The sequence below is a fragment of the Ambystoma mexicanum genome, chromosome 7q, assembly GCF_040938575.1.
Source record: "Ambystoma mexicanum isolate Mex_15411 chromosome 7q, UKY_AmexF1_1, whole genome shotgun sequence".
In the NCBI taxonomy this organism is placed as follows: Eukaryota; Metazoa; Chordata; class Amphibia; order Caudata; family Ambystomatidae; genus Ambystoma; species Ambystoma mexicanum.
The window spans coordinates 723830372-723846291 of NC_090941.1; the positions used below are offsets into that span (position 1 = coordinate 723830372).

The 15920-nt window shown below is 50.4% G+C and overlaps 1 protein-coding gene across 7 annotated transcripts in view; it reads right to left on the bottom strand.

Annotated features, from left to right (window-relative positions):
• PARP4 (poly(ADP-ribose) polymerase family member 4) overlaps nt 1-15920 on the bottom strand; it is a 2748946-nt gene that overhangs the window by 2528128 nt on the left and 204898 nt on the right. For all 7 annotated transcript variants that reach the window (XM_069639202.1, XM_069639198.1, XM_069639200.1 and 4 more), the window contains exon 4: nt 14710-14779. In XM_069639202.1, coding sequence (XP_069495303.1) covers nt 14710-14779 — 70 coding nt within the window. The remainder of the gene's footprint in view (nt 1-14709; nt 14780-15920) is intronic.

Genomic DNA, 15920 nt, shown 5'->3' on the forward strand with positions numbered 1-15920 from the left:
ACCTGGTTCCGCCCTGCTTCCGGATGTAGAACATTGTGGTGGTGTTGTCGGTGAAGATCCTCACCACCTTGCCCTTGAGGGACGGAAGAAAAAACCTGAGGGCCCAGAACACCGCGCGGAGCTCTAAGATGTTGATGTGGAGAGACTTCTCCTCTGGTAGCCAAAGGTCTCTCGCGTGAAGATCTCCAGAGTGTGCTCCCTAACCTTCCAGGGAGGCGTCCGTCGTCACCGTCACCTGGTGAGCTGGGGTCTGGAAGTCCGTGCCCTGCGACAGATGGGAGCGCGAACCCCACCACCGGATCGCCTGACGGAACTTCTCGTTGAGAGGGATCCTGTCCTCGAAGCTGCCCGTCGACTGGATCCAGCGGGCGTCGAGGAACTCCTGTAAGGGTCTCATCCGAAGCCTGCAAAGGCGCACCAGATAAATGCAGGAGCACATCATCCCGAGGAGGGACTTGATAGATCTTACCCTGGCCATGTCCGTGGCCAGCAGACGCTGCACCTTGCCCAGAATGGTCCTGGTCCTTTCCTCCGACGGCAAGGCCAGCCGCGCCACTGTGTCGAGCTTGGCTCCCAGAAACAGGGCGACTTGCGACGGAACCAGGTGGGATTTTGAAAAGTTGATGGAGAATCCCAGGTACGTGAGCAGCTGGACGGTCTTTGCAGTGTGCTCCACGGCGAGCTCCCTTGTCCTTGCCCGGATGAGCCAGTCGTCCAGGTAGGGGTAGACGTGGATCCCCTGTAGGCGCAGGCGCGCTTCCACTGGTGCGAGGCACTTGGTGAACACTCTGGGTGCCGACTTCAATCCGAACGGGAGGGCCTTAAACTGGTAGTGCCGCCCTTGGACCACGAACCTGAGGAACTTTCGGTGTCTTTTTAGAATGCGAATGTGGAAGTACGCATCCTCCAAGTCCAACGACGACAGGAAATCGCCCTCCTCCGGCTGTCCCAGCACATGCTGGAGGGTGACCATACGGAACTTCTGTTCCTTGATGTACTTGTTCAGTCGTCGTAGGTCCAGGATGGGGCGCCATCCTCCTGCTTCTTTTTTACGAGGAAGTACCTTGAGTAAACTCCGGAGCCCCGAAGCCTCTTTGGGACAAGCTCGTTGGCACCCTTCTTGAGCATCGCCCTTACTTCCAACAGTAGTTGAGGGACGTGATTTTCCTTCCTGGCCACGGGTGGAAAGCGAGGGCACTTCTTCTGAAACTCGAGGGCGTGCCCTTCGGCCAGGGCGTCCAGCACCCAACGGTCGGTGGAGATGGACTCCCACACGCTGACGAATCTCGCCAGCCGGCCTCCCAACAGGGTGCTTCGGTGCGGGCCCGACCCCACGGTCGGTTCAATCTTGTTTGGAGGCCGCCCTGCCTCCTTCACCTCCATGTGGACGAGGACGGCACCACCTGACTTGCCGCGTCCCCTGTAGGCTTCCTGGGACGAAGATCTTGCCGCTTGGCGGTAAGTGGAGGAGCCACTGCCGGATCCCTTGGAGGCACCTTGTCTGCCTCCGGAGCTCCGAAAGGACAGCCGTCGTTGTTGGAGCACTCACAGTGCCCGGGCAGTCTCTGTGTCTGTCTTGATGGCCTGAAGGGATTCATCAACCGGCTTCCCAAACAGGTTGTTGCCGTCGAAGGGCATGTCCAAAACCTTGGTTTGTACGTCCTGGCGGAAATCCGTGGCCTTGAGCCATCCTCGTCGTCTCAAGCAAATGTCGTTGCCCAACTGACGGAAACTGGTGTCGGCGATGCCCTGAGGCGCCTTCACAGGACTTAGAAGACCGCTCGGACTTCTTTTTCTTCTTCTCGCCTGACGGGCTCTTCCCTTCCAGCCAGTTGGCGAGACGGAGGTGGCGATCCTTCATGGTCCGCTCCGACATTTTCCCACAAAACACACAGTCCTTCTCCTTGTGCGTCTTGTCCTCATGGAGACAGTAGAGTCATAACGAATGCTCGTCCTCCTTGAAAACATTCTGAAGCTGGCATCCAAGGCAGGTCCTGAACAACTTCCCGGGCGTCGAGCTTCCTTTCTCCTGGGCCATGTCCGTGTCACACTCCGAAGTCTGTGGCGAAAGTGGGTTCAATGGCGCTTGAGCGGCCATTGAAACGCCCCGCCACGTTTCTCCTCTCACTGCTATGCAGCGCTCTAGTCTTGGCGGTCCCGCCACCAATCTCCTTTTTCCTTCGCTTCCACCCGGAAGCCTGCGCGTTGCAACCCTTCGCGCTAGGCTTTCGGGTGAGACGCTCCTCAGTTTTTCCTCCATTCTGTTTCTTCCCTCGAGCTTCTCTTCTTCTTTCTCCCCTGGCCCTCCTCTTTAATTTAGGTCAGGGTGGCTTCCTAACGAGGCAGACCCTATCCGCCTCAGAAGAAAAAGGCCTTGTGGAAGAAAAGACTCCAACAACCCACGGACACTGAGATACCAGGTGAGGAGTGGGTAGAAGGGCTGGATCAGGAAGGAGGGTCGAATCCTACTAGCGCTGACAGTCCGGGGTAGGCCTCAGAACTTCTGGAATCCTCCAAAAGCATAACTCGACGAAATCTTCACCCTTGAGGGGCGTAGAAAACTCTGAAACGGATCCCCGTTGATCGGATGTAGAACGGTGGAGATTGAGGCTCTAGTTAACCGAAAAATTAGAAAAATCTCCTGAAAAAGCACGAAAACGCAGCAAAAGCTCGAGAGCTACAGCACGAGGACTCCCAACACTTGAACGTGCGGTAAAAATCTGAGGATGGCTGCCAGAGGTGGGGCTTAGGGAGAGGGCAGTCATTGGCTGGGGGCAGTATGACCCAGAGACCAGTGATTGGTTACTACTAAGAAAGACAGATCAGAAACGAAACTGATACTGATTTTTTTTTTCCATACTGAGGATTCCTGGCCTGACGTCTGGGAATATTCATGAGCATGTGAATCCATGCCAGACCCCATGCTGGAGAATCTCTGCTACTGCTCATTTACTCTTGAGATAAGCCTGGCTGCTCCGCTACTGCTACCACTTTAAGATAGTAGTACAGGTTTGTACCAAAGGTAAAACTTGTATTGCCACCTGTAGTCTTAATTGTGTGTAGTGGTCCCTAAGGGCACTGCACAGGATTCTGCCTAACAATGTCGTCGGACCATCCCATCGAAAGAACGTTACCAGGTAAGAAAGTAACTTGTTCTTCGAGGGAATTGGGTTCTCCGACGTATTCCATATCTATGACAGACTCCCAAAGCAGTACCAACGTATGGAGGAGGGAAAAGAATTTAGAAATTTAGAATACCCAATCAAATTGCAGAATAGAGGACCGCCTTGCCAAAGCCAGGTCCTGCCTATGGATAGAATCTAGGGAGTAGTGTCTTGCAAAAGTATGGACCGAAGCCCATGTGGCTGCTTCAGAGATGTTACGAAACACCCCTCTGCAGGACAGTAGAGGCAGCCACACCCCTAGTAGAATGGGCCCGTAAGCCTACCGGAGGGTCCTTACCCGCCAAGCGGTAACATTCAGAAATTGCCAAGATAAAGTCTGCTTAGTAACAGCTTGTCCCAAACGCATTCCAGCGTAACCTATAAAGAGCTGATCGTCCACTCTGACCCGGGACATACGTGAGATGTAGAAACTTAAAGCTCTCCTAGGATCCAACCTATGGAGCCTCTCCTCTTCCTTACCAGGATGCGAAGGAGGATAAAATGCCGGAAGAACAACCTTCTGACTTAAATGAAATTCCGACACCACTTTCGGAAGAAAGGAAGGAAGAACCCTAAGGACAACCCTGTCGTTATGAAACACTGAAGGGTGGCTTAACAGAAAGTACCTACAACTCACTCGCTCTGCGAGCGGAAGTAACCGCAACTAAAAATACAGTTTTAAGGGTTAACAGTCTCAAAGAACAAGAATGTAAAGGCTCAAATGGAGCACCCATTAGGAATTTTAGAACCAGGTTCAAATCCCAACCAGGCACCTGGAAAGTTGACGGTGGAAACACATTAGTGAGCCCTTTCAGAAACTGAGAAATTAAAGGAATTTTAAAATAAGAACACTCCTCAGACGAGCGCTTAAATATGGACAGCGCCGCCAGGTAACCTTTAATGGTACCCACCTGCAGGCCCTTGTGGGCTAAAGAAAGCAAAAAAGACAGAACCACAGGAATGTCACATGAAAAAGGATCCACATTCTGAACCCTGCATCAGTCGCAGAACTTTCTCCAATGGCAACGGTACAGGGACTTTGTTGCAGGCCGTCTGGCCGAAAGCAACATCTCCATCACGTCTTCAGGGAGGTCCCAATCCTTATACCTCAACCTTTCAGAAGCCAAGCGTGAAGGTTGAGGGATCTGACCTCTGGATGGAGAACCTGACCCCCGTCCCGTGAGAGCAGATCGTCTTGGTAGGGAAGACGCCGTGGAGGGCAGATGGACAAGTCGAGAAGGTCCAGGTACCACATTCTCTCCGGGCCCATGCCGGAGCAATGAGGATCATCTGGGAAACAAACCTCCGTAACCTCTGCAGCACTTGCGGGATGACGGGGACTGGAGGAAACACGTACAGCAGTGGGAAGGACCACAAATGCATCCCCTAAGGCTCCTCTTGGAGGAAATTCCCACAAGCAGAACCTTTAGCACTTTCGGTTGACACTAGGGGGGGGGGGAGACATCCACTTGTGGGTCCCCCAAAGGAAGAAAATCACCAGGAGAATCTCATGAGCCAGCTCCCACTCGTGAGAGATCGCGCTCTGCCTGCTCAGAGCGTCCGCCGTCTCATTTTCATCTCCGGCCAGATGAACTGCCGAGATCGTAATTTCCTGCTGGATGGCCCAAAACCAGAGCTGCATCGCCTCCCTGCACAGAGGAAGTGACCCTGCCCCTGCCTTTTTTCAGGAGGTAGTGCATGGCCACTGTGTTGTCTGTCACAATCAGGACACTCTTCCCTCGCAATGTCGGCAGAAAAGCCTTCAGAGCAAGCCTGACGTCCCTTAGCTCCAACAGATTGATATGGAGTCTGGACTCCGACGGAGACAAACGACCGCTCTCAACTCATTGGCATGAGCTCCCCATCTCGTTAGGGATGCGTCCGTCACGATCGTCACCTCCGGCCAGGGTAGCCAAAACGGAGCCCCCTTCATCAGATTGCCTTCGATGGCCCACCACAGAAGGTCCTGGGCGACCGAGGGCGGCACCTGAAGGGGATCCGACATCCTGCCGGAGGACTGTGACCACTACATCTTGAGAGCCCACTGCAGAGATCTCCGCAGCAGCCTGGCCTCTGGCACCAGAAGAATGCAGGATGCCATGAGGCCTAGCAACCTCAAGAACTCGAACGCTGTGAGACTCTGGGCATGTTGAAACTTGTGCACCATCTGCAGAATGTGATGAGCCCTCATCTGGGGAGGGAAACACTGCCACGGGGATGTGTCGAGCACTGCTCCAATGTACTGGAGCCGCTGTGTTGGCGTCAAATGGGACTTCTTTAAGTTGAGGGAGAAGCCCAGCCTGTGAAGGGAGTGGCAGGTGACTGACAGATGATCCAGGACTTGCTCGGGAGAGCGCGCCCTGATCAACCAATCGTCCAGGTAGGGGTAGACATGAATCCCCCCTTTCCTGAGATACGCTGCCACCAACACGAGCTTGGTGAAAACCCTCGGGCGGAGGTCAATCCGAACGGCAGGACCCGAAACTGAAAGTGGGAGTCTCCAACCGCGAACCTCAGGTATTTCTTGTGCTTGGGATGAATCGGCACATGAAAGTAAGCATCCTTGAGGTCGAGAGACACCAACCAGTCCTGAAGTTGAAGGGCCTGGAGGACTTGAGAGTAACCACCTTGAACTTGTCCTTCTTGAGGAGCTTGTTCAAACCACGCAAGTCCATGATGGGTCTCAATCGCCAGTCTTTCTTTGAAATCAAAACATAAAGGGAATACCATCCCTTGTTCCTCTCCGCTACAGGCACCAGTTCAGCTTTCTCCAGCAGGGATTTGATTTCCTGCGCAAGGAGCGGTTCTGGACTCTTGAAAGAGATATTCCCTGGTGGATTGTCATGAGGCCTCTGCCGGAAAGGAAGACAATAGCCGTTGGCTATGATCTCCAGAACCCACACATCCGAAGTAATGGCACGCCATTCTACAAGATGCTGCGCCAGCCTTCCCCCAATAGGCGAACCATGGGACATGGCCTCATGACTGACCTCAAGCGGCTGCGGCAGTGCCTGAGGGCAAAGAGGCCACTGCCCGAGCGGCCTTTGCACCTAGAGTACCTTGTTTTCCACCTCTGGTAATCCTAAGTTGGCTTCTTTGACTTGCAGCTCCCCTCGATCTACCAAAAGTGGAGTAATATCGAAAGGAACCTCCCCTACATTGCTGTCCCCTAGGACGAAAAGGCAGAGGTTGGCGAACTGCAGCGCTCAACGACTTTGCTGCAGCTTTGGAGGTCTGCAACCTCTCAAGGCTCTCGTCAGCCTTGCTCCCAAAAAGATGGTCACCATCAAAGGGCATGTTGAGAAGCCGGGCCTGCCCATCAGGAGCAAACAAGAAAGCCATCCTGTTCCTCCGCTTCTGGAATATGTTCAGCCGCCAATGAAACAATTCCACAGAGTGTGAGTGAAACGTGCTAAGGCACACACAGAGTTGGCTGCTTTCAAAGCCATACCCCCTGAAGAAAAGACTTTCTTCGCCCAACCATCAAAACGTTTGTCGTCCCTATCAGGAGGGATGGTAGGGTACGACGCCTGTTTCGCTGGGGCCGTAGCCGCCTGAACCGCCAAATTCTCCGGAGTAGGGTGCATGGACAAGTAGCCGGGGTCGCCACTGGCTGGGCGGTACTTTTTTGGCAACGACTTACCCACTGCCGGGAGACTCTCCGGAGCAGTCCAAGCCGCCGCCACCCTTTGTTGCAAGGCCATATGGAATGGCAGTACCGGGTAACTTGGTGGACCTGGGTCCAAGATATCTGTCAGGTCATCCTGCAGAAAATCTACTGCTGGCGCAGACCACCCCAAGTACTCTGTCACCTTTGATATAAGCCACCTATACAAAGAGTCAGCATGAGTACCAGGCTCAGGGCTGCTAAACTCAACCTCCTGGGAGGTATCAAGACCACTGGCGTTGTGCAAAGACTGACGCAAGTCTTCAATCTGGCTATGACCAGATAATATCTCGTCAGGAACCTCATCCGGAACCAAACCTTCCTCAGACCCTTCCTCCACCTCAGAAATATAATCCAGAGGCTGGAATAAATCCCTGGAGGAGGGCACAGAGAAAGGCTCAAAGATAGGTCTCACCGACTTCTTCAGGGCCTTCCTCAGGGTCTCCACCGATACACGGGGTACCTCCGACAAAGCATCCTCGAAAGGCGTAGAGGGCGCCGAGAGAATCGGCATCGAGCGTGGCACCGATTGCTTCAACACAGGCCTCGAGGGCGGAGCCCCAAGCGTGTCCTTCGACGGACATGGCGCTGATGGCGTTGACGTCCTCTTCGAAGACCTCACAGGCTCTGACGGTCTCGAGGGTGTCGAGGACTGGGACCTGGAGCGGGCATGACTAGAGCGATCCACCTTGTCCGATCGGGACCTCGAAGGTGCCCGATGATCGCGCCGACCACCCGAGCCCAAAGGCCAGCGAACGGTGGCCCTAGTATGTTCCCTGCTGGCTTCTTTCGAAGGCGCCGACGGAACGGAGCCCTGCGACTGAAAAATCACCATCTCTGTGCGAAAGGCATCCCATTCCGCAGGAGAAGAGTGCTTTTTGGGACAAGCAACCCGCCGAAGGGCGGAGTCCTCGGACGAGGACAGGGAAGGAGACCGGTGACTGCGCTTCCTCGAGTGCCTCAAAGAAGCAGAGGAATGGTGGGAACCACTCCGGGACCGAGACCCCCTGGATTTACGCCTACGACGTGCAGAGTCGCCTCTCGAATCGTCGTTCGAAAGCCCAGCGGATTTCAACTTTTGGGGCTTGGAAACCCTACCGACAGAAAGCTTCTTCCGCTCCCGCAAGGCCTTCGATGTCAACGACTGGCAATTGTCACAATCATCCGTGGCCTGGTCCTCACCGAGGCACCAGAGGCAGGCGTTGTGCGGGTCCGTAAGCGACATCTTGGAACCGCAGTCCCGACACTTCTTGAAACCCGGACACGGGGTAGAAGAAGACGAAGACATGATGATCTTCACAAACGAACAAGTTTGAAGAACCGAAAGAATATAGGGGTATTTTAGAGGACAGCGTATCGATGTCATCGATGCAGGACGCAGACGCCGAAAATTTTCCGAAGCAGCACAGATGTGGTGATTACCTGTCATAGATATGGAATACGTCGGAGGACCCAATCCCCTTGAAATATATTTATTATATTTACACCAGAATCACTTTAAATACTTCAGACTTTTACAGTAGAACACTTAGGAATACTAGATAATACACTTCATAGGGCACTTACACTTTTGTGTTTGTTTGCGTTTACATTTGTAGCAACGTTAGAAAGGGAAAAGACAAGGTTAATGTATTACCGGTAATTGCGCACTCAGGCAGTTTTCAACAGTTCATACGGTAATGCATTTACTTTGCAAACACATATAGGAAAGTCACTTAAAGGGAGGAAAATAAGTGGTTAGTGCAACATGAGCTTAGTTCAAGGTTCTAGAGACTGTTTCTTTGCCTAGCAAGTCTTTCAAGTCCAAAAATGCAACCCTAGCTAAAGGCAGTTCGGAGATTGAAGTCTTGACCAACAGTGAATAATGAAGAGCTCCTGCGGATTTCTTCCAGTGTCGATACATTTTGAAGCTGCAAGTTAGCAACTAATAAAAGGAGACCTAAAAACTGACTTGAGAAGTGGACACAAGCAGCAGCCTGGGTCAGAGGTAAGAGGGGGTTGCCCTGGACACCTCAACGTGCACTCTAACGCTGGAGCGTTTTCTTGGAATCAGGTAAGCAATACCTTTTTCCCCACAGTACCTTTGGTTTGAAGAAAGTGTTTGCGCTGGATTCTCCGCAATGTTGCAGCTGTGGACCCCACCACCGGATTCCATGGCCTGGTGGGTAACATAAGGCAGGACAATGGTCGATGTCTTGCAGCAGCAGTCTTGAGGGAGGACCTGTAGCATGACTTTCAGCAACTTTTTGGTTCACTCTGCGGTTTTGGCGCCTTTTCAGCAGCACCAACAAAGGACAGGGATTGTCCGGTCAATCTTCTCCGCTTCCTGCAGTCCCACACTCTGGTGAGGGGGTCTGGGCGAGTTGGATCGGATCTCTGGAGTGTCCTTAAACCCTCAGCAAAGAGTTAGACAGATTCGGCCTTTCCACGACAATGCACTCGAAATGGGCAGCAGGTCTCCTGGTGGTGGAGTTCCGCAGCTCTGGAATCTCCTAGGACCTCGGAGATGGCTCGCTTCAAAGTTCATCTTGGGACTGGTTGTTCCCTGCAGCCAAAAGGAAGGAGTCCTCCTCTCCGGAGCTCCTGTCGCACAGAAAACTGGGTTAGGACCGCAATGGTTGCTTCACTGTTTTGCAAAGGGTCTGCAGGCGTCTCTGGTTGTCTTCTTCTTTGGTTACTTCGGTTTCCTGTGATTGACTTGACTTTACACTCCAGAAGCCTCAGCTTTTATACAGTTCCAGCACACACTCCTCTTCAATGTCACTCAGCATTTTACAGACAGGGGCACTTGACAGTCCAATCAGGAGAGCCAACCCCTGTGGGAGCTGGACCTTTTCAGGCACTATGGCAGACAAAGGACAGGGGGGAGGGGGTGGAAGACTCCGCCCCCACTTCCTGCCTGACCAGACACTCTGGAGCCTAGGTGGGGATACCTACTGGTTCCTGCCAAAGACAAAATACACACACACAGTAGTTACTTGAGGATATTAAAAAAGGATCTTAAAAGAGCATCTTAAAGGAGGACCCCAAAGCTCCCCAGCAACACTACTCATAATGAGCTGTGTGCTGCAGTCATACAACAGATGCCTTTAAGCGCTAAAGAGCAGACTGGCTCCACAGTACAGGTAGAATACAAAGAATAGAGTTCCAAAAGACAGAGCCCACAAGAAGGAATGAGTGGAAAAAGGCTCCACTCATTCAGGATTGAAAGAAAAAGGAAAAGAAGTCCAGCAAAAAGTGCTGGGGGTCTCACTAGGAGAGGGCATAAAGCACCAAATTGATATATCTCCCCAACACATGCACAATCCAAAGCAATAACGAAGTGCCACATTGCATCACACAACAGCTTCACTGCCAGTGACACACCCATGTACCCATGTACCCATGTACGACCACCCCTCAATGCTGCCCACCTGCCCCCAGAAGCATAGGGAAAGCCGAAAGGCAACCCAACATGCCACATGCACGAGCGCAATACACAGCCATAAGACATCAACCAGGAACACATGTCAACGACAGACACATCACGAAACATCAGCTGCAATGTGCAGGGGATGCCAAAAAAAAAATGCATGATAGCATTGACACAGCAGATACAGACATTTGAATGGGCATATGTCACAGGATGAACCCCCATGTGCATGCACATGATAACCATTGCCATGATACTGTGCAAGTCCGCCCCCACACATTTCACAGTGACTAATGTCTGTGTCTATCCTCATGCAGGCGACTCAGGATACCGATAGCTGGCTTGGCTAATGACCCCTGTGTGTGATCCACGAACAATGCACAGCATAGCCTACAACCCTGCGCACAGAATAGGACCCGTGTGTGCATTGAGTGCTCCTTGGGACTCCTGAAGGCACTTTTTCGCTGCCTAGATCGTACAGGCAGAGCCCTTATGTACGCTCCAGAGAAAGTAGAGAAAAAGATGCTTGTGTGTGCCATGCTACACAACATCCACATACAGAGGAATGTACCCCTACCCCTGACTTGGACATGCCACCCCCAGATGTTGACGAAGTTCCTGAGGTAGGGACCACAGCAGGCAATGCTAGAGATGACGTGACGGATGTGAGACTGGCTCGCTACGCACTGATTGACAATTTCATCCCTAGCACAAGCCATGCACCACTGTGTGATTGTCATTTCTGTAAATAAACTCAATAACAACACAATCATGCATGTCCTTGCATTGATGCAGTTCAAATGTTTTATTCTAACTATGTGCCCTGATTATCGCCCACCCTCCTCCCACCAACAACTCCCCAGCATGGCCACTCAAGGCAATAAGTGTCTACATGCCATCTACAGCCGTGTCCTATTTTCCCCCCTGCCAGCCCCCGGTAATCTTGGGTGGAGATGGCGCTGGGACTGATGCCTCGGTGTGCCCCTGCTAAGACTCCTCTTTGGGAGTTGTGGAAGGGATGGAGCCTGGCCCCTGGAGCTGTTGACGTGTCAATTCATTGCTCTGGCGGATGGCCTCAGCGAGTGCCGAGACAACTTGAGCCATCTCCCCGACCCTCTGCCCATATACTGTTAGTGTGGCCTTAATGGCAGCTGCCTCCTTCCGGCTCCTCATCATGGTCCGCACAATCCTGGATTGCCTGCAGGTGTTCAGAGTGTGTGCGCCCTATTGCCTCCTTTGCCCTCTGACAGCGCCCCATCTCTTCCACCCTCTGCAAACGTGTGTGCCGTATGTGAGAGGTGCTGTGCAGGGGCCCTCAGCTATATTCAGGGGAGCCACAAGAGGGTGTGTCAACGTCCGGCTCTGGTGTATGAGCACACCATCTGGCATCCGTGAGGGCTCTCCGGGGTATGTTGACGCTGGCAGCGGCGAGGGCCCTTTGGTGTTTGTGGACGCTCTATATGCAAGGACACCGGGCTGGTGTGCCCTTGTGCGTCCACAGTCACCCTGTCAGCAGGTGTGGCAATCTGTTTGACCCTCCAGCTGCGCGAGTGGGTGCAGTGTGCCTTGCGCTGGTTCTGGTGGGCTGTGGAGTGACTGTTGCCTTGGCCTTGCTGTGTTGCGATGTCTCACTGCAGGACATCTGCCTCGGCATAGCCTGATTGGGCCTTTGGGGGTGGTTGTGGAGGCAGACCATGAGTGCCTGAAAGCGCCACTCAAATTTCTTTTTTTTAATGTATTTATTTTTATTTATTTTTTTCTCTTTCTTTTTTTTCGATGTTGTGTTGCCGTTCAATGTGTTCTGTGGAGATTGTGCCATATTACAGTTATTGTAGTACGAGCCTGTATCACAGGATTCTTAAGTTGCGTTAGGGTATTCATTGATCGTTTAGAAAGGAATTGTAACTCGGATATTACATGAATGCTTGCATTAGTTACTTGGTTGTTTTGTAAAATTAATAAAGTGTTGGAAAAAAAAACGAAATAAGTCTCTTCTTTGCCACAGTTCAAAAAGAAAGTGTAATGTTCCTACTGTCCACAACAAACAGTTCTTAATCAACAGTTGGACTTCATTAGTTACAGTACCTACATTGGTTTATCGGTCAGGCTGCTTTCCTACTGTTACTGCATTAACTTTCACAACTACAATTCCACTGCTGGTACGATGAAAGCAGTCACCTTCGTCCCACAGTACTTTACTTGTTAAGACTACTTCAAGGTTACATCCACCGACAGCTTAATATACCACCATGATTTCAATATTACTACAGCAACACAATACTTCAATTGTTGAAAGGGTTTTGACAAGATACTTCAACCTCTTCGGGTAGACAAGGCACCCTTCCCATTTAATGGCTCTTAAAAGGGGCAGCCTCTTTGCCTCTTCTATCTTCTTGCAAATGTAATAACCTGTTTCTGCCCATAAGACTCACTCCTCTATGGTTTCCATAGTCTTTGGCTTCACGGGTTATATTTACTTCAAAAGTTTTCTTTACAAGCAAGTAGTTCCCCTTCCCCAGCTTACTCACACCTTTCTGCCTGTTATCAGACCAAGTAATTACCCGTAAGCCTTGGTGCCACTCTCTCAGCCTCAGGCAATACTTGTACACGTGTCCTTTAAGCCACTTGGTTGTTAATAGCTTCACAGCGCAGCAGGAAGGCTCTTTAACATTTAGAAAGGGAGGTTTCACTATCAACAGGGTTTGCCTCTTGGCTTGGGTAATGCTTGTTCTTCTCTTCAATACTTTAAACTCTTCACTTCGTAGAAATGAAAAGAATGTCACTTCTAGATACAGTGTCAGAGTCAGTATTTCAGATGAAAACACAATTGGGCACACGCGAATTCTCTTCAAAGTAGATTCCAGGGTTTAAAGATAAAGAGAGAATTGTATTCCCACCTAACAGCACAGGATAACTTTCTGACTTATTTGGGGAATTACAATTAGGCACATGTGACCTCTTTTGATGTAGTTTTCAGTCTTTATCATTTGTAACTCGTATATTATTAAGGTTAGGTATATGTTAATGTTGTAGAAAATCATTCCCTCTTAATTAGGGACACGCGACCACTACATTATGCAGTTACAGTCTTTAAATAGTTCAACAATGGTGTTCAATGGATTTAGCTTCTCATGCGAGTGTTAGATCTTTCACAGGATACACAAGCGCTACATTTCAATTGTTCATCAAACTTTGGAATTCAACTAACAGCTTTCGTTCGCATTGAATAATATGCAAGTCACTTAGGAGCTGGCTACAGTTACCGGCAAGGCTTGTACATCTGCTGCTTCTGGCTCGCTGGGGACCCACACCCTTCTCCAGCATAGGCGTCTTCGGTCTGGCCACTTAACTCGGGAGTTCCTTTTCCCCTCAAGACTCTCGGCTTGCCACTTGCTGCTGACCTTAGTCTCTTGCACTTCCACGTCTCCAATCACAGCAATTAGGCTCACATGTGGAAAACCTCATCTCCTGCACGTCTTCTGCTGTGCAGCCTCTGCACTTCAGATTTTGGCAAAACAGGACCCTCTCAGAACCTGCAGGTGAAATCTGCTGTCTCCACATTCTGGCGTCCCTTCTGTTCTTCCACTTTCTCGTGATTTGCTAGTCTCATGCTTCTTCTCTGCTACTAATGCTTCAACCAGCCTTTCAGCTTCCTTTCCAGCTCCTTCTAATCCGCCTTTATCGATGGGGTCTTCTATGCCTCACAGGTTCAATAATTGTCTTCAGGTGTGAGCTATAAGCCTTAATTGCCTGACTACTGCAATGGCTACTGGGCGTAATTGCCTGACTGCTACATCTGCATGCCCCTTCAGCCATCTTCCTCATCTCAGTACCTCTAGGATTCTGGGACTTGTAGACTCTTTAAACAAAGTTACAGTTTTCCAATTTTAGATTATTTGTAAGGATAGATTAAATTCCCTAAACGCTTTTAACAGAGGGGCTATGGGAATTAGCTATTACAGAGGAAGATGGTTTAGTGAAGACATTTCCATATTCCTTTACACAGTGCCCTTGGGATTGAGGAAAGTATTTCGTTTGGGAAACCAAGGATCTTTCTTTTGGTATGGTTTGCTCGGATTTTATAACCTTACGGTTCACAACCCTAGATCAAATTTAAGGTTTAGAGACATTCAAATGGCAACAAGCCATGACCTCTTAAGGTACATTGGGAAGAATCTTCTTGTCAGAGGAAAAATACAGTGTTTCATCCCACATAATGTCCTCACCACCCTGAGTCCCACATAATGTCCTCACCATCCGGAGACCCTGTCTCCTCCCAGGTGATCCTTCCGCAGTATACCACCCCCAGGGTTCAGAACAAGAAGCATCTTCCTTCCTCTGGCCATCTGGGAGGAGACCTTCGGCAGGGTTTCCGTGAGGTATCTGTAGTATTCTTCACAGTCGTCTCTGCAGAACCACTGTATAAAGTAACTAAAACAGTGGATAATGATGCACTACAGACATACCTTTTCTTTTCTGGTTTTAATGTTTCCTTTTCAGCTGCTTTAACTTCTTTGGTTCGTTTGGGTTCTTCATCTGCAATAAATAAAACAAATTTAAACACGGATACATTGGTTTTCTACAAAAAACATTAAATATGTGGATAAAATGTGCATTAATATTGTGTACATAGTAGGATTGTTTCCTTCCTTAATTGCAGTACACTTCTTGTGGCAGGCCAAATATATCACATATTCACCTACGGGTTAACAATTGCTACCTTGTCTCCGCTCAGAGGGAAATATACTACTTTTCTATTAAAATCAAATGTATTCTTGTACTTCCATTTAAAACAGTTATTTGCACCGGGAGGAGGCAGGTAATGCTGGCAAAGTCTTCCAGACAGCTGATCGCCCCCCCCCCCCCAGGTGTCATAAGTTTTTCTGTTGGCACCCCCTCCTTGCACTCGGCCCACACATCTCATACCAACCCACCACAACCCTTCCCATTCCACTGACATACCCAACCACCCAGGGCTGCTTCCTCCTGATTGCCACCATCCTTAGCCCTTCGTACCGCCACCATAGAAACAGAAAAGTAACTTAATCCCTTTGCTACTGCCATGGCGGTCATAATTTTATTTTTTTATATAGTCATTTTTATTGATTTCAAGTACAACCACAACAATAATTCTAATTCCCCCCAACTTGCCCCTCCCCTAAACCTCCACCCTCCCGAAGAGTAGACTCGAACTAACCGAGTTCATGACGCGAAGATGTCCAAGATCCTGATTTTGTGTGGGCACCACTGCACCATATAGTCCGATTGAAGGTATTCTAGCACCAGCCCCCATTCTATCACAAAGGATCCCGCCGTGCCTCGCAAATTGTGAGATAATATTTCCATCGTTAACAGTGACCAAACCTTCTGTAGCCACCTGAAGGTTAAGGGGGGGGTCCCGTTGCTTCCAGCTCTGGGCTATCGCTGCCCAAGCCGCTATTAACAAACCCATAAAGTTTCTCCACTGTGCGCTAGTGAGCTTCTTTGAGCTGGATCCCTGAGCCCGCACAACCACACCATCTCCCCCATCTGCTGGACATTTGGGAACATCCCCTGCATTTGTGTTCGTACCTCTGCCCAAAATCCCCAAATTCCCTTACAGTCCCACCAGATATGCCTCCATGTTCCCTCAACGCCACAGTCCCTCCAGCATAATGTAGACGTATTAGGAAACATT